At 38.0% G+C, this 23,857-nt stretch overlaps 1 protein-coding gene and 1 long non-coding RNA gene across 5 annotated transcripts; one reads left to right on the forward strand and one right to left on the reverse strand.

Moving 5' to 3' along the window:
• Positions 1 to 961, forward strand: LOC133393279 (uncharacterized). Its single transcript, XR_009766069.1, has 2 exons — positions 1 to 619; positions 698 to 961. It is a non-coding gene; the product is annotated as an uncharacterized LOC133393279 (long non-coding RNA).
• A 7,309-nt stretch (positions 962 to 8,270) lies between these two features.
• On the reverse strand, positions 8,271 to 18,675 carry LOC1268737 (lysoplasmalogenase TMEM86A). Of its 4 annotated transcripts, XM_061657771.1 has the most exons (8): positions 18,658 to 18,675; positions 18,416 to 18,541; positions 17,211 to 17,328; positions 10,688 to 10,857; positions 10,419 to 10,609; positions 10,016 to 10,131; positions 8,926 to 9,027; positions 8,271 to 8,779 (listed from the first exon to the last, which is right to left on the reverse strand). In XM_061657771.1, exons 3-8 carry the CDS (start codon positions 17,235 to 17,237, stop codon positions 8,642 to 8,644), a joined length of 744 nt encoding a protein of 247 aa, XP_061513755.1. In that variant the 5' UTR covers positions 17,238 to 17,328; positions 18,416 to 18,541; positions 18,658 to 18,675; the 3' UTR covers positions 8,271 to 8,641. The 4 variants fall into 4 exon arrangements, with proteins under 4 accessions (XP_061513755.1, XP_061513757.1, XP_061513756.1 ...); XM_061657773.1 differs by lacking the exon at positions 18,658 to 18,675 and having other exon boundaries at positions 18,381 to 18,532; XM_061657772.1 differs by lacking the exon at positions 18,658 to 18,675 and having other exon boundaries at positions 18,354 to 18,523.
• Between the last annotated feature and the right edge of the window lie 5,182 nt (positions 18,676 to 23,857).

Below are 23,857 nucleotides of genomic sequence, written 5' to 3' on the forward strand. Positions count from 1 at the left end.
GCACCCAAGTAGCAACCGAAGCTTTTTTCTCCCAGTTTCAACCCCCTCATGTCCACAAACTGCCTTCGCTTACTATTCCTATCCCGTTTCTACATTCCACAACGTTTGTTGCGTTCTCGCTCATCAGGGTGTTAGTCAATTCTCTCTTGCCACACGAAGAGAATTCTCCTGCACACTTCGTGTGTTGGATTCTACCCATCCCTGTTGAACACACGTCATTTTCTTCCATCGCACTCATCAGGGTGTTTGGTCTTTTCCATCCAAGCCAAAGAGCGACTTCAGTGTGCTCTGAACCGTGGATGTGAGAGTGTGTGTTTGTGTGCTGCGTGAACTATTTTTCCTGCGTGAAACACTTTACATACTGCGCCATCCGCGGTGTTCTTTCTGCTTCATCGGAGGACGAACTTTTATCATCTAATTGTTTGGGTAAGTGTCTTTTTCTAAGTGTCTAGTGCTATGTGACATTTATTCTAATTCTAATATTATTCTAATATGCAATGTTTTGCACATTACAAGTTTCAGATGTGTGCTGCTACCGCTAGCTGTTCCTCAAACTACTTAAAAAGTGTGACACTGTGTGCACAGGCGTTCAAGTTTCAATTGATCCTCAAGCACAAAGGTAAGTTTGTCACATCTTTAATTGAAGTGTAATCTTTTTAACAAAGTGTGTCTATTAATTGTGTATTTTCATCAACAGCCTTCATACAACACCGCGGTTGAGGCGCGCCAAATCTGATGACATCTTTCCTGAACCAAGCAGGCTGAACACGCGCACCACCACGGGCTCCAGCGCGGTGTGAAGAGGGAAGAAGAAAAGGCAGAATTGGAAACAGCCGCACCAGGCTTCCAACCACCGTGTGTGTGTATGTAAGTATGTGAGAACACATGTGTGAATCCTCTTGTGGGAACTGCAAAAAGAAGAGAATAAAGAGTGTGAAGCAGCTAGACTGCCGCAACCAAATCAAGAGAGTGAATTCTCATTTCAATCCGAAAAACTGGGAGAGAGTGATGACATGCGAAAGAGAATAAAACTAGAAACACGAGAGAGGACACGAAGCGCTTTCGGGTTTTTTTTCGCCTTCGCGCACTTTTTGCTTTATGCGCGCGAAAAAGTGAGCCTTGATCAGCGCGATGGCTCCCATACAAAGGCCTTCGGCTTTGCTATCTGGGCATACCTTTCGGGTACGTTCGGGGTATTAGCTCTGTCCCTCTCATGTTAATGGGTAAGATAGAATCGTATGCCATCGGCTCTGCATTCGAGCGTGGGCAGGCCCGTGGACGCTGTCTGTTCGCACACATTGAATCCACAATGGCGTCAGCGATGGTGGTTTTGTCCGCGGCGTCACCGCGAGAAGCGATCACTGCAGCTTGGGCATGTGGTGGCAGCCTTGATGCCCACAAATCGATAAGAACCGGTTCACTAAGGGAATTGCCAGCAACGCGCTTCATTTCGTTGAGAAGCTGGCTCGGCTTTTTATCACCAAGCGGCATATCGGACAATACACGCTGCAGGCGCCGCTGCTGACTGTCGGCAAAATATCCGACTTGCGCCTTCACTATATTATATTTTCGCGTATCGTGTAATGCGCTGATACCCGAAGCAGCGAACCAAAATTCTAAAGACAAAAAATATGTCTCGATATTCGTATCCACCATATTTGGTGGGTTCAGTCGCGGCGCATGGATTGCTTCTACGGCAGCGGGTTGAGGTGTAGAGACCGTGAACGGTTTGCGAGATTTAGAGACAGGGAACGGTTCTGGAACTTTCCTGAGGAACAAGGATGAGAACATTTCTTCTCTTTCACGCAAGGGTCAAGGAGGATATAAAAAGCCGCGATCGGCCGGAGCAGATCAGAAGGTTCTGGCTCGGCTTACTGTGTGTATCGTCGCGGAATTGAAAGAGAAATAAAGGCTCACAGTTGTGTTACACTTTATTGGTGACCCCGACGTGATCAAGAGAGATCACATAATCGCACACTCTTTGTTAAGAACACTAAATCTACGATTCATTCAACGTGGCGATTTGTTTCGTATAGTACGCCAGCCTTCTAATTAACGTGAGCGTCGTGACCGTACATGTGTTGTACAAGCGCGAATAAAACGTACGTAGTATCGCGATCGGGCGTGTGTTGAAGTACGTATGTTCAAAAGTACGGAAAATAAACATTGCGTGTGAGTTCTAGTGAAAAAAGAAAGCAGGATTATTTTCTAGAATCCTTTGTGGATTACACGTCATCCGGTTACGCTCACCCCACAACGACACACACCAACACTCAGCACACGTCTGGTGACAGAAACGTTTCTTCAACGCGTTCACATACACACGCACCATCTTGCAGTAAATGTTACACACACCATCAAGAGGTCCGTGACTAGTACTAAAGCACGCGTGTTCATCAACGCGTGGGGATCAATACAAATACACACACTCAACGCAATCATCGTGGTTTATCAGAATCACATTCGTCTGGGTTTCGTTCGGAGCGTTATTCCTTTGCCGTATAAAAGGATCTGAACAGAAACATGGCTACAAATCAACCACAACTCGGAGACGAGACGAACGCGTCGGTACATCATGCGGCTCAAGAGGAGGCACATTTCGCAACTCCATCGACGACACCTCAATCCGAGATGACGAACCGCGTGCCGCCACCTACCGCACCACAGAACATCCGGGATGAGATGGAGATCAGTGCTGTGAAGCTGCCACCATTTTGGACCAACTCACCAAGTACATGGTTTATTCAAGCAGAGGCTCAGTTTGAAAACGCGGGAACCAAAACCGAGCGCACCAAGTATGCTCATCTTCTAACCGCCATGCCGCCCGAGACGCTGGAGAAAGTGATCGACATCGTCCAGAATCCTCCTGCGCACAACCGGTATACGTATTTGAAGGAAGCTTTGCTGACGCGCTTATCGATTAGTGAGGAGCAGCGGATCTCGAAACTTCTCTACAACGCCGAGATGGGAGATAGCAGTCCGTCGGAATTTCATCGGCGTCTCGTGCAGCTTGCAGGATCATCCAGTGACATTTCAGATAAGTTAATTTTTCGTTTATGGTTAGGGCGACTACCAAAATCAATAGAAATAGCCATGATTTCACTAGGGAAAACTAACCTTAAAGAGATTCTACCTATTGCGGACAAAATATGGGAAGCATCAAAAGGGGCGATGGTGAATGCATGTAGCGTTAAACAAGAATCAAGCAACGAGAATAGTGAGGTATTTGCCCTTAAGAAAGAGGTTCAGGAATTAAAAGGCTTAATGGAACAGATGCGAATTTCTCGCGGCCGTGATCGATCGATTGAACGAAACCGGATGCGCAATCGTAGTGCATCTCGCGGCAAAGTAGGAACACCTAGAAAACCTTTTTGTTGGTATCACTATAAGTTTGGCAGTGCCGCTACAAAATGTGTGGAGCCATGTAATTTCTATAACAATGAAGCGCAAAAAAACGAATAAACGCTGCAGATACGGCGGGATCTGTGAGTGTTTTTACTAATTCAAGCCGCCTTTTTCTTTATGACGAAGAGTCTAAGCTAACATTTCTTATAGATAGTGGGGCCGATGTTTCTGTCATTCCTAATTCCATTTTTGGCATTTTAGCAAAATCGAATGATACGTTAGTTGCAGCAAATGGAACTCCCATTCCAACTTATGGGGTAAAATTCTTAAAGGTGTCCTTGGGGCTACGTCGTTCTTTTCCTCATACTTTTGTGCTTGCTGCAGTGAACCATCCGATCATTGGGGCAGATTTCCTCAAACGATATGGTCTATTGGTTGATCTGAGTAACAAACGGTTAGTTGATCCACTCACCTCTTTATCTACCAAAGCTTGCGAAAATTGCCAGAGGGCTAAAATCAATAAGCACATGCACTCACCATTAGCACAATTTGATCTTCCAGCTGGCAGATTTGATCATATTCACATTGATATCGTGGGACCGCTTCCAATTTCCGATAACAAATCGTACCTTTTAACAGTTGTAGATAGATACACGAGGTGGCCGGAGGCTTATCCAATAGAAGATATTACAGCAGAAACGGTAGCCAAAACATTGGTGTCAGAATTCGTATCAAGATTCGGTTGTCCTATTAACATAACAACAGATAGAGGTAGACAATTCCAGTCAAAACTGTTCATGGAGCTAGCTAAACTATTAGGAAGTCATCATATATCGACAACAGCATACCATCCTCAATCCAATGGTCTTGTAGAGAGATTTCACAGGCACTTAAAAGGCTCACTAATGGCTAACGATATTTCTGAACGATGGACCGAACGATTACCTCTCGTGTTGTTAGGAATCAGAGTTAGCTATAAGGAAGATCTGAAATGTACTCCGGCCGAATTAGTTTACGGACAGAATTTGCGGTTACCAGCAGATTTCGTTTCACCATCAGACAGAAATATTCCTGATGTTACTGATTACTTAGCCAGGCTTAGAAACGCGTTTAGCAAAGTATCTCCGACATCACCTCGCGTCACAGAAACAAAGGTTTACGTAGCTAAGGAATTAGAAACATGCAACAAGGTGTATGTCAGGATAGATAGGGTTAGGGAAGGCCTCGAACCTCCATATGAAGGGCCTTACGACGTGGTAAAGAAACTCAGGAAGTTTTTTGTGATAGAGAGAAATGGTAAGCAAATGTCCGTATCGATTGATAGGCTTAAACCAGCATACCAACTAAATAGAGTAGATAGGAAAGTAAATTTTTCACTCCGCGAATTTAGGGGGGAGTAGTGTAGAGACCGTGAACGGTTTGCGAGATTTAGAGACAGGGAACGGTTCTGGAACTTTCCTGAGGAACAAGGATGAGAACATTTCTTCTCTTTCACGCAAGGGTCAAGGAGGATATAAAAAGCCGCGATCGGCCGGAGCAGATCAGAAGGTTCTGGCTCGGCTTACTGTGTGTATCGTCGCGGAATTGAAAGAGAAATAAAGGCTCACAGTTGTGTTACACTTTAAGGAGCATGGCTGGACACACTAGAGATAGGCACACTAGGGTTGGGCACTGCTGTACTAGGCCCACTGGGGTCGGCACCAAAGAACCAGCCCGAAAATGGCCAGGTAAAATGGGATTAGGCGCAACCTTATCCTCTTCCATTACTGCGATGTACACCAAAATTCGTAAAAAAAAAGAAACTGAACTGAACGATCACGTCGGGGTCACCACTTTAGCGCGTTCTTTCGATTTCGTTTTTGGCGTAATTATTGAAGCACGATTTGTTCTGAATACCAGACTAGAATGAGAGCGATCTCTCCGTTTATTTTATCGTAAGTCCTAGATGATCGTTATCATCGCTTCGCTTCGTTAGATGTTCGGTATTCTTCGGTTTTCTTCGTGTTAGCTTAGCGTTAGTGTTAGTGTGATAGCACGGACTACCACTGGAAGCGTTAGCGCGGGACAGTGCTGTAGAAAAGGCTATGCTGCCACATCTATATATATATATATATATATATATATATATATATATATATATATATATATATATATATATATATATATATATATATATATATATATATATATATATATATATATATATATATATATATATATATATATATATATATATATATATATATATATATATATATATATATATATATATATATATATATATATATCTCGTGTCACGGTGTTTGTTGCGAGCAACCTCCGAAACGGGTGGATCATTTTCAACGAAACTTTGCACACACCTTAAGGTGGTATGAGAATAGGTTTTAAGACTTAAAAATCGTTCAGATGTTACACTAAACATAATTTAATAACGATTTTCTAACTCCCATACAAAGAGCAGGATTGTTGTTGTATTGTGTACAGCACTTTGACACTTGGTGTACTTGGCGGTTTACACTCGATGATCGGATCCTGAGGGGATACGGGCACAATACAAATATCCCAAGTAACAAAGCAATAATGTTTTAGTTTTTTCCGGAACAATTCAGTTTGTCGGGCCAGCTAGTATTATATAAGTACATGAGCTATAACTAAGATACACAGCTTCGTAATGGAAATGAAAGATGATAACAAGCACGTCTACAAAAATATATTTGTAGAATACACGAATAAAGCTACACTAGGCACCTATGGAGCCGCCTAGTTACGCATGTGTCTGTTTTTAGAAAAAGTTCAAAAGTGTGCAAAAACTTCAATAAAATTCGCGTTCGCAAACTTTTGCAGAATATTTCTTCACAGATTGATAGTATATATATTACACTATTATGTGGCATATATGAGACAACGTCACTTTACGCCTCTTTAATAATGGCATCAAGTCAAAAATTTTAAGGATAAAATTTTTCAAGAGGTTTTTTCAGTTATCATCGTATATTTGCGCATAAAATTAACTTATCTAAAAATATGTTATGTGTTTATAAAGCTGACTAAATATTCTAAATATTATTTTTAAATACCTAAACTTATAAAAATCAGTTCATATTTGAAAAAGTTAGAAAGGTTAAAAGTTTTATAAAAAAGTGAAGTCTCGACTTAGAGAGGTCTATTCTAGAGAACCAGAAAAGATGAAGAGCTCATTTTTGGTATTATTCTTAGTTTAACCCAAAGTATTGAAACCTATTATTTGGAATTGCGCTATTACAAAGTAGATTTTTTGAATTTCATCCCGGCAAATGCCCATTGTGCAACCGTTCTGAGTATCACCTCTGATTATCACAATTGAGTACGTGACGCTGATATGAATTTTGTTTCAGTCAGATTTTTTATGACGTTGGCAGTGACGTTTTGCAGCACTTGTGTTATGCTATAAAGTGCGGTAAATTTTGTTAAAAGTAGTATAAAACATTACTACAAATATTTAAAACATTTGTGTAAAGCGTAAGCCGTGCAGTTATGTGTATTTTTACCGCGTACCGCACAACTATGGTAAGTATATTAAAAAGAAAATAGAATTTCTTCAAACGGCTATTACGACTTGTGTAAAGGCCGGGCTACATTGATCGTACTCCGTGGCGTAATTTTTATATTCACTAGCGCATCTGGCGGCGGCTGGTGGAAGCTTTTTTTGGTCGTCGGGGGAAGGGTCGTGCCGGATCTCAAAATTAAGTAGTTTTTTCACCGTTTTTTGATGCGAAAACGGCTGAAATACTTGCACAACATATTTATGTATCAATTACAAAGCTTTTCCAGTCCAGTTAAAGTGAAAAACATTGAAAAATAACGTATTTTCTGGAGCATCCCCAAATTGTTTGGAAAAATGCTTCGGTCAGCCGCCGCCAGGTACGCTAGTGAAAATTAAAATTACACCAGAGAGTACGATCAATGTAGCCCGGCCCTGCAAAATTTTACTCTAAAAAAATGTATACGCATTAGTTAACTAATTTAAGTTAAGTTATCCGACAACTCAATAACATCAAAAACTGTTATTTAATAATAATAAATGATAATTATTTTAAAATTTTGTGAACTGGTCCTATTATTTTGGCGCATGATTTTTGGGTTATTTTTACATTTCTTATCATAACTTTTTTGTTTCTTAACTTTTCACCAAACTTTAAAAACATTCTTAAAGTAAACATTCCAATAGTGCTTTCATGAAAGTTTGGTAAAGATTGATTCACTTTAAGTCATGAAATATGATAAGTGAATAATAAATTGATAAGTGGTCCTATTGATTTGTCTGACACTGTAAGTTTTATTGTAATAGATATAAGTTTTATCACCCGAGACTGTATATGTTTTAGTGGTATTCAAACACTTATGTTAATGGTGAAGATAGAATCGTCTGCCATCGGCTCTGCATTCGGGCGTGGGCAGGCCCGTGGACGCTGTCTGTTCGCATGCATTAATCGCAAGGCTTAGTGTGTGCCGAGCGCCGCACGATGAGAGTGTGTACGAAGGCCGATAGAGCAGGAGCTCTCGGCAGGGGCGCTCGGTGCAGCTGGTGCGCGGTCCGTAATTGTTCATTCTGTATTTTATTTATATCGTATGTTTAATAAATGTTTAAATAAAGTAAAAGAGTACAACATAACAGATAGACTTAGAAAAAATAACATAGATCAATCATCAAAGCACCCAGTTTGTTATGGACCTAACTGTAGAACCAGGTTTTCTTCCTATTTTCGTTTTTAGACGTCAAATTTCACTCGATAAGCCCACCTGATATATTAACTCACTTTGGTGCAGCTCTCAAATTCAAATTCCACTGCACGTAGAGTTGCTTTTCATGATAACACTGGCTGTGAAAGTGCAAGGAAACTTTGTGATAATTTGGGTAGTATTTCAAAAACGTATACACTGTTGAATTTTTATTTTGCTAATGTTTATTAGTTTGGCCGTGTCAGTCCATGTTATAATGCTCTAATACATTAAAAAAATCTATCATTCATCTTTTGCCCTGCCTATATTTTGGCTTTCAAGTTGTTGTCCGATTGTCATACCTTTTACCATAATCCCATAATTCTGAATAATATATCCCAGTATATGTAATACAAATAAAAAATAACCTGAAATAGGCAGATTATCGTCTATGTATGTGTTCGTATGTTTGTTGTGACTTAAACGACACAGAAAAGTTGTTTAGAGTATTGAAATAAAAAAAAAAGATGAAGAACATTTCATTTTTGTTTCAGTTCATCCTATGAATGTTACCTTCATTAAAAAAGCAAACCCAAATTTAGTACGATTTATGTTTAGTTTTGTTGTCACTTCGCACGGATGATTCCGTAAAAGTTGAAGTCTTATACAGTTGAACATCATTAATACTAAGCGTGATTCCGACTTGTGCGAGATAGTACGTTATCATGATATACGTCTGAAAATAAAGACAACAAAACAGTAGTATGATTTTTAGTTTTGTAATCATTGGTTTGAATCAAAACAAACCAGCCGAGAAAAACCGTATTTTTTTAGTGAAAAAATTGAGTTAGGTTTGTTTATTGAACAATTTAAGTTACTTACTTGAGCCGATTTTATAGGAGTGAAAAACTTGTCGATTGCTATTATACCGTCAGATATTACAAATAATATACTAGCGATGCCACACACAATCCGCAAATAGCTCTGAAAAAAACATTTAGAAATTAATTTAAAAAGAGATCCTCAGATACTACTTTCTTGAGGTACGATAATGTTTTATATCATGACCAAAAATGAAAAATATAAAATAATACGCGTCTAAGCACCAACTTCAAACTCCATAAAAATTTTTTTTGGGATTCAACGTACGTCCTCTATTGAAATGGACGTGCCTTACAGCATTGGGTGGATTAATCGAAGAGGCTTAGATTTACACGATTTTTGTTTCTAAAACTTGTGGGCAGGGATATTTCTTAGCCGACTTATGAACGGTGTAACCTATTTGAACTGATAACACTAAGAGATCGACATTTAAATGTACGCACCAACTTACAATCTGGTTCACTATTGCATACAATTGATGCTCTCGTATAATTAGCGTAACTCCATTCCTGCGAAATCCTTAAGACACCAAGCTGCCCAATACATAGAGCCACGGAGAACTGTTTTCGGCTCAAATGATCCGTTTGAACGTTCCATACACATATTCAATGAACGATATGAGTATTTTATTTCCTATTAATGCTGGCTACAACAATGTATGACTTTTTTCAAGAATTCATACTGGCTTCTGATTTTATATTGCTATTATTATTTTAACTTTTTAATGTCACACCGTCCAACTTGTATCTGTTGATTTAGATTTTTAATTATTTTATTTTTTTAATTCAGTTATTCATTCCTTGTTATCCTGTTTATTAGCTTTATCTCTATGTATCCACATTCTTCAAACTAAACGGGCAAGATAATACCAATTTGTTTAACCCACGCAATCTTAACAACTGTCGTCCAATCATTCTGATGTCTTTTAGTTACATTGATCATCAAGTTGAGTGAGATTTTGATATCAGATTTAATTATTTTGACCCTGGCAAAAACATATAATAAATATATAAATAAGATAAATAGCAAACCCGTTTCCATACTACTGGGTTTAAGTTATTTTACAAACTATTTGACTTCGTGTACTTACATCCGATCTGTCGATTCTAGCCAATGATCTCCAGCACATGGTTAACAATAGAATAGCATAAAATGGTAGGCAAATTTTAATCACCGTGTTTAAATTTTCAAAAAATAGAGTGATTGCTGAAAAAGTCAAAAAAATAACAGAGAATATAATAAATACATGTTTTGACCTTCATGATTTAAACGGACAGACGGTCCCGATATATACAGGCTTTCGAGTATTTTTTCAGTACCACGCAGCCGGTTAGTCAATGCTTGCTACGGAGGGACGGTCCATTGTACCTTTAAACATTGCTTATTTTACTTAAAATCTTTACAAGGATAAATTTATATATACCCATGTAAACCAGAAGGGGAAGAGAGTTTGAAGAGTCTGAATAAAAACTCGTGCGTAGATACATACTTACCTAAGAACCCTGTTAGGTATAAAATTGTACCAATCCATAGTTTGTTTAGTTTCATTCCAAACGCCCATATGTAGAATATTTGTGCCACACCAAAAGCACCCATGCCGGGTTCAAATAATTCATAATTTAATAAAAAATCTCCCAAAACAGAAAACACAAGGCCGTAGAAAATGCGACTGTGATAATTTGCCCTAAAAGTCAAACAAAAATAGAAAAAGAAATATAATTTCTGCATGTAAATAAAAATAAAAGAAACATTTGATACACACTTTCTACTTGCTTTAGAATCCTTCAACATCACATAAAATAGTAAACTGAATATGGGCATGCATTTAAGCACTGTTGAAGATGTGCTGCTACGTTCCGTATGTTGAATCAACGAAAAATACATTATTACCGATGTTATAAACGGTATCAGCATTGAGATAGTTGATTTGTCCTAAAAATATTATTTCGTAAATGTTATAATCAAAATAAAATTCAAATAAAAAAGTGCTTGTGGGCAAATAAACTAATAAAAAATAAATATAATATTATAAATATAAATATATATAATATTAAATAATATGATGAAAACTATAAAGTCTAATTTAATGAATGGATATGATGCTGATGGGAGCTTATAACTTTTCCGTTACAGGGGTTTTCATTTGTTAGAACAATGCAAGCAAACATAAAGACAAGCGCAGCGGATGATAGCACAATCGCTCCAGATAATGTACATCAGGTGTTTAGGAAACCTGCCTCAAATGAAAACACAATTTAAGAGTGAATTGTGAAGATTGTGACAGCTAGGCGTGTTATTTTTGTAATTTTATGCTCACAATTACTAGTTTATGGACTAAACAAGTAGGATTCGCAAAAAATATTTTTACAAGGAAAATAAACAATGCTCGCCAGCCTGTCAAAATATATTGCTACAACACGTTTAAGCAACCGCGTATGTGCTAAATTTGTGCCTTTAATGGGAGATAATTTAATACATAATAATATAATGTAATATAATGTAACCAATTTCTTATTCTTTTCGCGCATCTCGGGGACCACCTGTTTGTTGTTTCTTCGAACGAGCACCGCATCTCAACTCTATGAGCTTCATTTCCAATCCTTGAAATCCCTATTCAACTTTGTCAAATGAATGTCAGATCATTCGAGTTTCAATTGTTATTGTTGAATTGCATTTTACGGGATCGGATTTCTCGCTTCCGATGTTGAGCTGGCTAGAGAAACCCTGTATTTTGGATACCTAATCGATTGTGTTAAGTTTGTCTTTAGTGGTTGAGCATAATTTGGAAGATACGAATAATTTAGTTATATGCGAAACATATTGTGAAATTGGCAGTGTCGAATGAGTGTAATTCGAAAAAGATTAACACAACCTATTGGTTTCTTGCAACGACGGAATAGGGGCGCGATCGACGATGCATTGTGCCAAACGATGATATTGAATGACTCGAAAACAATATTGCTTGCGAAAAAGGCGATTAGGGTCGGAAATCACTTTAGCTATAATATTTTTGTAGATGTTATTAACGAACTGAACTAAATCTTAAAAATAGATATCCTCAATAAATGTGGGCTGCGACAAATGTATTTAGAAAGCCAAGTGGTGCGCGATACTAAAAACGTTGGAAAGCTTTGTTCTAGAGGTTCATACGTAAAGGTTATTTTTATAATATTCACGTTCATCATATTAAAAAAAATAAAAAAAAATAAAAAAATTAAAAAAATTAAAAAAATTAAAAAAAAATAAAAAAAGTCATATTTAAAATCATTTTAAACATTTATATTGTTTTTCTGACAGCAGTTAAGCCTCGGCTTAATTGACAACAGATATGCTCTATAGAAGAAGACGAAGACAAATATATTTTCAATATTTATCGTGTATACATCAAATAACTGAGAGTCAACACATGAAAAAACTTCAAAATTGCATAACTGCAATTCCTGATTGCGGCACCCTTACTGAGGAATAAATTTGCTCGCGAAGGTAAGTAGTTTAAAGCACTGTAAAAGTATGGGCACAGCTCCCATGTGTATCCTGCTATGTGTGCATCAACAAGTCATATAGGGCGTGGCCACGGAGCTGAAAAAATGTTGAAAAATTTTTCAACTTTGTCAAAATTGCTTGTCAACTGTAAAAAAGAGCTTTTCTCGTGGCCGCACCAAAAACATACACAAGAGCGACAAAAAGCTCCAACATCTGAATATCATCGATATTTTGTTTAAGAAGCACTAAATAGGTACATAAATCAATTAGAATCATGCATTTTAGCATTATTAGCATAACAATGGGTCACAACTGCGCCAAATAGCTGTTTGTTTACGCATTTTCACGAACCTCAAATTTTGTCAACTTTTGTCAACTTTTTTTCCTGGCTGCTCCAGGTTACAAAATTTTGACAAAAGCTCAAAAAAGTGACAAAAGCTAACATTTTGAAAAAATTGTCAGCATTTTGTCACTCCCGTGGCCTTTCGCTTATAGATAACATATTAAGGCCGGGCTACATTGATCGTACTCCGTAGTGTCATTTTTATTTTCACTAGCGCATCTGGAGACGACCAGCGCAAGCTAGATGTCGGTATAATTTATGTGTCAAAATTATTCATACTTGGTGTCTCATCAAGTTTCGAGCAGGCTACTTGTATGCCGTATGAAATGTTTATAAACGTCCATAAATTGCAACAAAATAGGCCGTTAATTGTTGTTGGTGGATAAATCGTCATTCATACAAAGCGCTAGGCGACATTTTTCCCCATCTTCCAACATCTTTCCATCATTGGGTTAAATTATAGCCTCCTTGACCCAAAACGTTTTTTGACAGATAAATTATACCAGCATGTAGCTTCAACCCGCCACCGCTAGATGGCGTACGCGTTCACAAAAATTACACTACGGAGTACGATCAATGTAGCCCGGCCTTAATTTTTCCATTTTCTTTACTTTAACTGGACTTGAAAAACTTTGTAATTGATAGATAAATATGTTGTGCAAGTATTTCAGCAGTTTTCGCATCAAAAAAAACGGTGAAAAAACTAATTAACTTTGAGATCCAACACGACCATTCCCCCTACGACCAAAAAAAGCTTCCACCAGCCGCCGCCAGATGCGCTAGTGAAAATCGAAATTACACTTGCGAGTACGATTAATGTAGCCCGGCCTTAACAAAAAACGATGGAAAAACCACTTAATTTTTGATATCCGGCATGACCATTCCCTCGATGACCAAAAAAAGCTTATACCAGCCGTCGCCAGATGCGTGAAAATCGAAATTACGCTTGCGAGTACGATCAATGTAGCCTGGCCTTAAGGCCGCAAATACACGACGCGCGTTTTCGCGGCCGCGGAAACGCGTATAAAGGCCGGGCTACATTGATCGTACTCCGTAGTGTAACTTTTGTGAACGCGTACGCCATCTAACGGCGGCGGGTTGAAGTTAGAGGCTGGTATAATTTATCTGTCAAAAAACGTTTTGGGTCGAGGAGGCTATAATTTTACCCAATGATGCATATATATTGGAAGATGGGGAAAAATGTTGACCAGCGCTTTGTATCAATGACGATTTGTCCAACAACAACAATTAACGGCCTACTTTGTTGCAATTTATAGGCGTATATCAACATTTCAAACGGCATACAAGTAGCCTGGTCAAAACTTGATGAGACACCAAGCATGAATAATTTTGACACATACATTATACCGACACCTAGCTTGCGCTGGTCGCCGCCAGATGAAAATAAAAATTACACTTGCGAGTACGATCAATGTAGCCCGGCCTTATGAATGACGATTTGTCCAACAACAACAATTAACGGCCTACTTTGTTGCAATTTATGGATGTTTATCAAAATTTCAAACGGCAAACAGGTAGCCTGGTCGAAAATTGATGGGACACCAAGCATGAATAATTTTGGCACTTAAATTATACCCACATCTACCTTGCGCTGGTCGCCGCCAGATGCGCTAGTGAATATAAAAATTACACTTGCGAGTACGATCAATGTAGCCCGGCCTTAAGGTAATGGTCAGAACTTCGCCGCATGCGATTTTGCCGCATGCGGCAAGAAAAGAGTTTTCTCAATTTTCTAGCTTTTCAAGGTATTATAATGATATTTTGTTGTTTCTTTATAAAGATAATCATTCATTGATATGATTTTAGGCATTTGACATCTGAAATAAAATCGCATGCGGCGATGCGGCAAAATCAAATGATTTTGATTTTGCCGCATCGCCGCATGCGGCAGATTCGCAAGTGCTGTCATTAACGTCAAATCCCATACAAAAGCTTGCGGCAAAATCGCATGCGGGGAAGTTCTGACCGCTGCCTAAAGGCCGAGCTACATTGATTGTACTCCATAGTGTAATTTTTGTGAACGCGTACGCCATCTAGCGACGGCAGGTTGAAGCTGGATGCTGGTATAATTTATCTGTCAAAAAACTTGTTGGGTCAAGGAGGCTATAATTTTACCCAATGATGGAAGATGGGGAAAAATGTCGCCCAGCGCTTTGTATGAATGACGACTTGTCCAACAACAACAATTAACGGCCTACTTTGTTGCAATTTATGGACGTTTATCAACATACACATCAATAGCTTCCACCAGCCGCTGCTAGATGCGCTAGTAAAAATCGAAATTACAATAGCGAGAACGGACAGTGTGCCCCGGCCCGCAGGTGTAATTTTAATTGACTCGCAGGTGTAATTTCGATTTTCACTAGCGCATCTGGCGGCGACTGGTGGAAGCTTTTTTGTCATTGAGGGAATGGTCATGCCAAATCTCAAAATTTAGTAGTTTTTCCATCATTTTTTGCCATGAAAATGTATGCAATGCATTCAGGTCATGTGCATCTACCTGTTAATAATTATTAACAACCGATTCGCACAGAAGGTGTTGTTCCCTGTAATTGCCGACAGAGGGTGACGCGGTAAATGCTTAGTGTGGACAACGTCCAACACTGATCGGGCCGAAAACTCCCGAAGGCTCACAACCGGTGCTACGGGAGAGAAGAAAGTTCACTCTTTCGCCTTAGCCCGAGACAAGTGACAGATTTTTTAGCGTCTCTCAATAAAATTCTAAGTGAAAGATAGCTTAAAAACGCTTGTTTTTATTAACAATAATTTACTGCGGGCGAAAGAAAGAGTGCTGTTGATAACGTCTCAACACTACCTTTTACAAAACTTTTCTCGTCCGAATTAACTACAAAACATGGAAAAATAACATATTTTCTGAAGCGGCTCCAAATTATTCACCTAAATGCTTCCCCCAGATGCCACCAGATGTGCTAGTGAAAATGGAAATTACACTAGCGAGTACGGACAGTGTCCCCGGCCTTTAGAATTAATCAACCGATTGAAAGAGGCCATTGAGGCCAATTGGCTCAAACAACAGGCAACAACAGGCTTTCGAGACTTTATTCATTACCACGCAGCCGGATAGTCAGCTAAGGGAGGACGGTCCATTCTAGGTTTGAACCCAAGGACTGTGTAGGAACGAGGTCCCATTTTGTAGAACGATTTCACAAGTAGCCAAAAGTTCGTTACAGGCAATTTGACATCGAAGAGCCCTTTTCGATTCAAATTTTATTTGTGATTAAAATGATCAATAGGTCTGGTTATTGCAAGAAAAATGTTAATTGGTTCATACTTTTCACAGGAAGAGTATGCCTGTAGTAACAGTAAATGTTTGAGGGAATGATGAATTTTCAAAGAATTGTATGCTGTCAAATTGCATACAAGATGGCCAATCCGATTTGGGCTAATATTTGACCTTGTTCCTACCCAGTCCTTGGTTTGAACCTAATTACCCATGGGGGTAATTGTTACGTTAAGTGTTGAAACGCTTTAAGCGCCGCACTATTGCGTTTCATATGATGGCTTCCCGCACGACAAAATCGAGCAGTTTTGTAGCTCGGATTTTCGATCGCTTTCCGCCAAAAGCGATCGAAAAAGCGAGCAGAAATGTCAGGAAAAACGCTTGGATTCCGATCGAAGAAATATTTCATTTAAAAATTTTCAGCGCCGAAACTTTTGAAATATTTTATTTATAAATTTTGCAACAGTTTTGAATGCGAAATATTTCACAGCCATAGGCTGTGAAATATTTTGGAAGTTTGAGTTTGAGAAGTTTTCGATCGCTTTGCGCAGCGGGTTGTGCTCACCGCTCAGCTTTCAATCTGACGCTAAATGATTCTCATATAAACGAATGAGGAAGGAAAGATGAATGAAAACGAAATGCACTTTGCCGCTTATCGCAATGAAAAAAAGGCTGATAACAGTCGCACGAGAAATTGTCGCTCTCATGCCATCGTGTTATTTGCTCACCCGAAACACTGCGTTGAGGCTCAAAGTTTATAAAGTGTTTTATAGCAAATTATTCAATACCCCCCCTTCCCCCCTCACCCTCATTTTTATCCAATTCATGAACGATTGGATCGTTTGTACAATCGACTGTATCCACAGCCATTGTATTGTACCATAATATGCAGCGCTTTAGTAACATTGTTTTTCTTTTGTTCAAAATTCTAGACATTATTTTTGTTTGTTCAAAATTCTGGTATCTTATTCGAATTCAATATAGGAAATGTCATCGATTCCGAAAGCGTAATCGGAATCGCAATCGATTCCAAACACAGAATCAAAAGCAGTAGGTTCCAATTTCGAGCGCCCATCACTAATTGTTTGAGTTATCTGTCATGTGCAAAGCAAATAACATAGGTTCACCGTATCCGAATTAAAGTGACTTAAGATTGAATGCGACTGAAACAAAGATAAGATTAAAGGTTAGACTTACTTTTCGGTCGATTGCATTTTGCGTCATAATTCCGTTATCACAGTGTTATATTCAAAAACAAAAATTAATTTCTTCTTATTTCGTTTATGCCGCCAAGGTAATTAATTGAAAACTCAATCTGAAATAGACAAAATAATGTGTGTAAAGTATTTTACGCTTGTGTAAAGTATTTTAAAATGTTCATGCTAATTAAATATTTTTCAACGAATTAAAAAAAGTTTTCATGCATAACAAACTGGTTAGTTGTGTTTTTAACACATAATATGAATCTGTGTTGTTCATGCTAGTGAGTTTAATTCACTACGCTAACAAATATCCAAAACACATCGTTTGAAACATTAAGCATCATTAAACATCATATATATATATATATATATATATATATATATATATATATATATATATATATATATATATATATATATATATATATATATATATATATATATATATATATATATATATATATATTTATATATATATATATTTATATATATATATATTTATATATATATATATATATATATATATATATATATATATATATATATATATATATATATATATATATAATGTATAAAATGTTTTATTTTATTTTTTTAATATCTCGGTTCGCTGTTCTCTTTATTTATAGATTATGTGTTCAATCAGTAGAAATTACTCCAATAATTATCAAAGTTAACCTTTTTTGCTAAAATTTTCACATCGTATTTTTGTCAGTAACATCATAATAAGCTTCACAAATCGTATTTAATTAATTGTGATTTAAATAGAAGCACTAAGTTTTAACAAAACTACCCTAACATTTAATAAGCGGCTATATTTCGTAAAAAAATTAAATTAAGCGCTTGCTTCAGGAACTCATAAACCGCGTATTTCTGGAGCAGACTGTAATACGTCATAATTTACACAAATGTAAACAACGTTTGGCGCACTATCCCACGATCGCAGAACACTTGTACGATTTATAGTGAGTTGATCCCTTGACTGCGACACGATGCATGCAAATGTCAACGATAGTCGTTATGTTAAAAATGTTTGAGTAACAAAATCAACATGCTTTTTCGCTGTGTCCGGTTTAATGATGTGTTGCGCAGAACGAGAAAGCCTATCGTTTTTGTTTCAAGCAAATTCCTAGAAAACCTTTTATAACAGAAGCAGGATTCATACCACCAGTTTCTTGTACACGAATAACAATTGTATACCTATATCTAAAATTTCTTCACTTGAGTATTCTCCACTATGCTCAATTCAATACTTGTTACGTGATACTGCTGGCTTATACCGAAGTAAACTAAATGATTGAACACCTACAAACTTGTAAAGGGTTCCTAGAAAACAGCGGTAAGAATACAATTAATGCAAATAATTCACACTACACGGTACTGTTATTCCTGTAGGATGGGATTTATAAAACATTGATTTTTACAGTTTGTTCCCAACTTACATTTTTTCTATGTTCCTATGTTGGTTTATACAGGGTTTCGAATCATGTAAGGGAATAGTTCAATCACTTAGGGCAACGGTCGGCAAACTTTTGAGGCAATGGGCCAAATTTAGTACACGATCGAGTGCCGCGGGCCAGGAGAATGCGGTGTTTTGATTATTGCACTTAAATTATTACATTTTAAACTTTTAGAAACTTTTTAGTTATAATTGTTGTTTTTCTGTTATTATATCATCCAAGTATGGTTCAAAATTGAAGATACCTACTTTAAACTAATAGGTATCTTCAATTTTGTAGGTAGTAGTAAAGATACTAATACTAATTGTAATCTTTAATCATTTGAAAATCGACAATAGATAGCCAAAAATGTGATCAGTCTAAAAATATCAGAAAATGATCAATGTCATTTCTTGATAACCCCATCCTCCCACGCCGCAAAGAAATATTGACATTATTCTGGGGATGATACAAAAGTCTCAACGACTGAAAAATTATTGAACGTACATTCAGTATATAGCAAACATGCGCCGTATATTATCAAAATGCTTTATGGACAAGTCATATCATGACAGATAGATTGATAACAGATTCGTTATGAGCACTTTGACAATCGTTGTACTCGTAAATAGCGACAGTGTGGTATCATGATTCTCGTTAAAAGCAACAGAGGGTTTTAAATGTTCGTTTTTGCTTTCCAATACAATCAAAAATATCCCTAAAATAAATTTAAAGGAAACCATCAGATTTTTGTGAAATGAAAAGAACGAATAAAAAAAAATATTGTTAAATTATTTTTCACTATGGAGCAATTTTAATATGTTTAAAATTTTGTATTAACTGTATTGCGTTCGGGAAAGTTAAATGCTCTCCCATCGTAAAGTCGCATGCAAAACTTGAAATAAATTTATTGTAACCAGGCTTTAGCGTATTTCATTTATATAAAAATTTCGTTTGCGATTTCCTTCATTCCGAAAGTCTTATTGTCGTGTTGAAAGAATGTTAAAATTACATAATGGTTGACAGTTGAAAATTGACAAAGTTATGGGTTTATCAAGGGGTTATTTTCACCTGCTTTAACAAAACGTTAATTGCACTTTGAATAGAAGTATCCCATGAGAAACCATACCTCCACCCCCTCCCCTCCCCGCCCCACCCACTGCCCCCCCCTCCCCACGTACAGAAGTTTGTCGTCACATAAGAACGCTCCGGCGTTTTGGTCGCCACCGTCCATCATGGTGAAAATTCCAGATAACTGACGAAAGGCAACTCGCAAAGTCTGAGATTAATTTGTGCAAGTAAGCTCAAATAATTATTTTTCAAATGATGTACATGTAAAGAAATTATCTCTCCTAGTTTTTTTTCTACAACCAACCGAAAAAAGGCGATTTTTTGATGAACTTTACGGTAATATTTATCTCGAGTTTGAACATACCGAACAATCCGTCATTTTATAGTGCTTTAATTAAAGTTGAAAGAATACGATGGTATCAAAAGTTATTCGAAAAGATATTCTGTAATTTGTAAGTAATTACGAATAGTCCAATCTATCAAAATAGGTCAAAACCATTCGCGGGCCGGATTGAATGTTGAGGCGGGCCGCATTTGACCCGCGGGCCGGACTTTGCCGATCGCTGGCTTAGGGGAATGTTGCAAATCGGTAGGGGAATGTTAATGTTCACAGCAAGCAAGCTGTGAATGTTTGCAATCACTTAGGGGAGTGTTGCAATCGATTAGGGCAATTTTGCAAGCGTACTGTGGAGCTGTCGTCAGACGGTGGGTGCCGGCGTAAAAAGCTTCGAATTGAAACCGATGATGTTTATTTAAAAACATCATTTGGAGTTATTTTCGTGTGGGATTCTGCTGTACACATGATAAACTAAATAAAGCCATAATTAAACATGGTAAGTTAGTAAGATTGACCCAAATATTTTGAGGTATTTACCGCGAAAAATAATCCCTGGCACCCTGGTATAAGGAAGCTGCTTAGGCGCTATTTAAAAGACCCACCTGGAACTTTGATGCTGTTTATCTACTGCAAAAGGCAAATTCAAGCAGCGATCTTTAGCATGCCAAAATTGGCTGCTTAAACAATTTTGGCTATTTGGGAAGTGTCTTTATTGAAATAAACAACATTTTTTTGTCTTATCTATGTGTACGTTTATTTGTGAACTATAAATGTTCATAACGTGAACAGAATTTTAAATCATTAATAGTTAAGTCAAAACCACTTAACTTAATATTATTACTTCTAATAACTAATCTAGCTGGAGCACAAACCACGAGACGGCATCTGTCTTTGACACTTCGACAAGGGCCACCTTATACCGATGTCATGCATTAAAAAGGTATAAAGTTCCACCAAGTTCGGTATGGTTTCTTAACAAGCCTTCAAAGTACACCGTGAATCATACACATCATGCTAAACAGCCGTAAGGTTCCAAAGAGTACCCGATACCTAGAGTGAGTGCTAGTTAAAAAGCGCCATAGTTCCGCAAAGTACTTCTTATCGCTTAATCAGCCACAAAGAACGACATCGGAACATCACCGGTTTTCCAGTCATTAATTGGATTTTCCGGCTAAACATCTTTTACATACTTGGATAAATATTGCCGCAATAGTTCCATCTCCACACGGAATTTCCAAATTTCGAAATTATCCTCTCCCAAACGAGGGAGCACCATTTGCAAAGACGTCATGATTAAACCGAAGTTTTTACTACAACAGAACAATCATTCGATCATCCACCTTGTCCTCTCTCCATTCTCACGATCATCTTTTTTTTCACCTTCTCTCTTACATCACGGTTCAAGTTCTTTAGCCGCCTCTACGAATACGACCGCCTTTATCAACTGTCATTGACGGCCTCTATAGTAGCGCCTCTATAGAACGTCGCTACACTACCATACGCCAGTACTGTCAAACCCAAAAAACAAAACGTTCCTTATTCTTAACATTGAAATGGATCTTAATTCGACGATAGGAACCAGTATTTAACGATGAGATGATCTGGAAACTTTCAGGATGAAATGATCTGGAGGCTTGCTTGAAGTCAAGACCGTTAACTGCACTCTCCAACGAACGAACGGTAATTTTTTTTATTCTATGGGCTCTAACTTCTGAACTTGAGTCATTTTATGCTCAGATTTCAGGAAAAAGCCTGGATCGCTATCAACAAACGCAGGAATATGTTTGGCGTATTTGGAAGCAAAGGAACTGAGACTACTTGTCTGGTTTGCACCAAGGTGTCCGATGGACTTCAAGGCGAGGCATCGTTCAGGAAGGCACTATGGTCCAGCTGAAGGGGGACAACCATCCCCTTCTTATGACGGCTTGGTTCGAATTACAAAAGAGCGATCATCAAGATATACATATTGTCCAAACAGAAGGAAGTGGCAAAGGTTTCTGAATAAGGGTTGTGAGTTACCTTTCAACGGAGGCTGCTATGTTGAGTAATTTATTCGTACAGGATAAACGAATGACCTTGTAGAGCTTGCGCGATACAATTATAAACTTTATTGTACTTTATTTTTATAAACGCGATAAGAAAGCGACGATCGGCACATCCGATCACCGGTGAGCTCGAGGATTACGTTCGGCGCATCCGATCGCTCCTATTCGTGTCCTATCCTTTGTATCCTATACTACTTCACGATTACATCGCTACCTACCTACACATATATTACCACAGGGTGACGCTCGAAAGTGGTGAATTCGGAAACACCGTCAAGAGCGCAGCGTTTGTTCACCAGTGGTGCCGAACAACACAATCTTATGCCACTTGAAATGTTGCTTGGAAAATACTGCTGGGACAAAAGAAGAAAGAAAAAATACGAATGAGTCTAGCGCAAGCGTTCGAAGTGTACAGACTAGAGATGAGTTCTCCGGATCGCACCCACGGTTCCGCTCTGTTTCCGGCAAGTATGATTCCGATTCCTCTACGGACACCCGTCAATTTGACGGGTGGATAAAAATACGTAGTTAGATTGATTAATATCATGAAAAAATCTCTATTATTGTAATTATGTATTGTATAACATGTTGTGATTTTCACAGACATTTGTTTGCATAATGCTAATTTATTGTAATAGTCATTATCGTATCACCGAACACATGAGCCAATATCTTATAGATGCCACATTTTGACCAATGTCGGCAGTAGTTTCGAAAACCAACGGAATAATTACATTACCAATTCCGCTTTAGTCCACTTTAGTTACATCATTTATCATCAGTTTTATTTATTAATTCGCTTTCACTCCGTCATTTTATTTTTTAGAAGAAAAAATATTAAAACTTAACAATTTAAACTAAATGTAATCAACCCACCCGTCAATTTGACGGGTTCCGCAGAGATAGTTATACCACATATGCATCTGAAAATCTATGAAACTTAAGAAAATAAAACTTATGCTACGAACTTACAGTATGTTATGATGAATTTACGAAAAGAAAAAAAAATCGAAATTTAACAAAAGGTATTGTTCGCATATCACTGCAAAGTTAAAATTCTGCCAAATTGACGGGTTCCGTAAACCTAGTGTTAATACACAACTAATAACATTCTTACACTTGTACTATTTTGATTTCTAAAGCTACGCACGGCACATTCACTACTATCGATTGACCACGTTTCCGCACGATTCTGGACGATTCCGGTCGATTCCGGTCGATTTCGGATGATTCAGACGTTTCCGGACGATTCCGGTCGATTCCAGCCGATTCCAGTCGATTCCGGTCGATTCCGACTGTTCCGACGATTCTAGACGATTCACGTTCACGTTCCGGCCGCCGCGCATGTGTCAATGCTGTCTGTCGTACATTTGAGCCAGGAATGTCGCGCACTGCGTTCCTCAATATCGTTCGACATGCACGCTAGCTTCCTATGTTACTGTTTGTATATATTTGTATTAGGTTATGCACTGAATAAATGATATGAAATTAAATGAAATTCCGACTATTCAAGCAGTTCCAAACGATTCCGGTCAGTTACGACGATTCTCGATGATTCCGACGCTCCCGGACGGTTCCGGACGATTCCGGGCGATTCCGGGCGATTCTGGTCAATTCGAGGCGACTCCGGTTAATTTCGGGCGATTTCGGTCGATTCCGGGAGATTTCGGTCGATTCCGGGCGATTTCGGTTGATTCCCGGCGATTTCGGTCGATTCCGGGCGATTCCGGTCGATTCCATCGACTCCGCA

Source organism: Anopheles gambiae, chromosome 3 (assembly GCF_943734735.2).
Source record: "Anopheles gambiae chromosome 3, idAnoGambNW_F1_1, whole genome shotgun sequence".
Lineage (NCBI taxonomy): Eukaryota > Metazoa > Arthropoda > Insecta > Diptera > Culicidae > Anopheles > Anopheles gambiae.

What these genes read in the sequence shown, in the direction of transcription:
- LOC1268737 (XM_061657771.1), bottom strand. Translation starts at nt 17,237, where the DNA reads ATGACGCAAAATGCAATCGACCGAAAA. An exon ending in GATTCTAAAGCAAGTAGAAA is followed by an intron (nt 10,610 to 10,687) that starts GTGTGTATCAAA and finishes TTTGACTTTTAG; the next exon opens with GGCAAATTATCACAGTCGCA. An exon ending in ATACCTAACAGGGTTCTTAG is followed by an intron (nt 10,132 to 10,418) that starts GTAAGTATGTAT and finishes TGACTTTTTCAG; the next exon opens with CAATCACTCTATTTTTTGAA.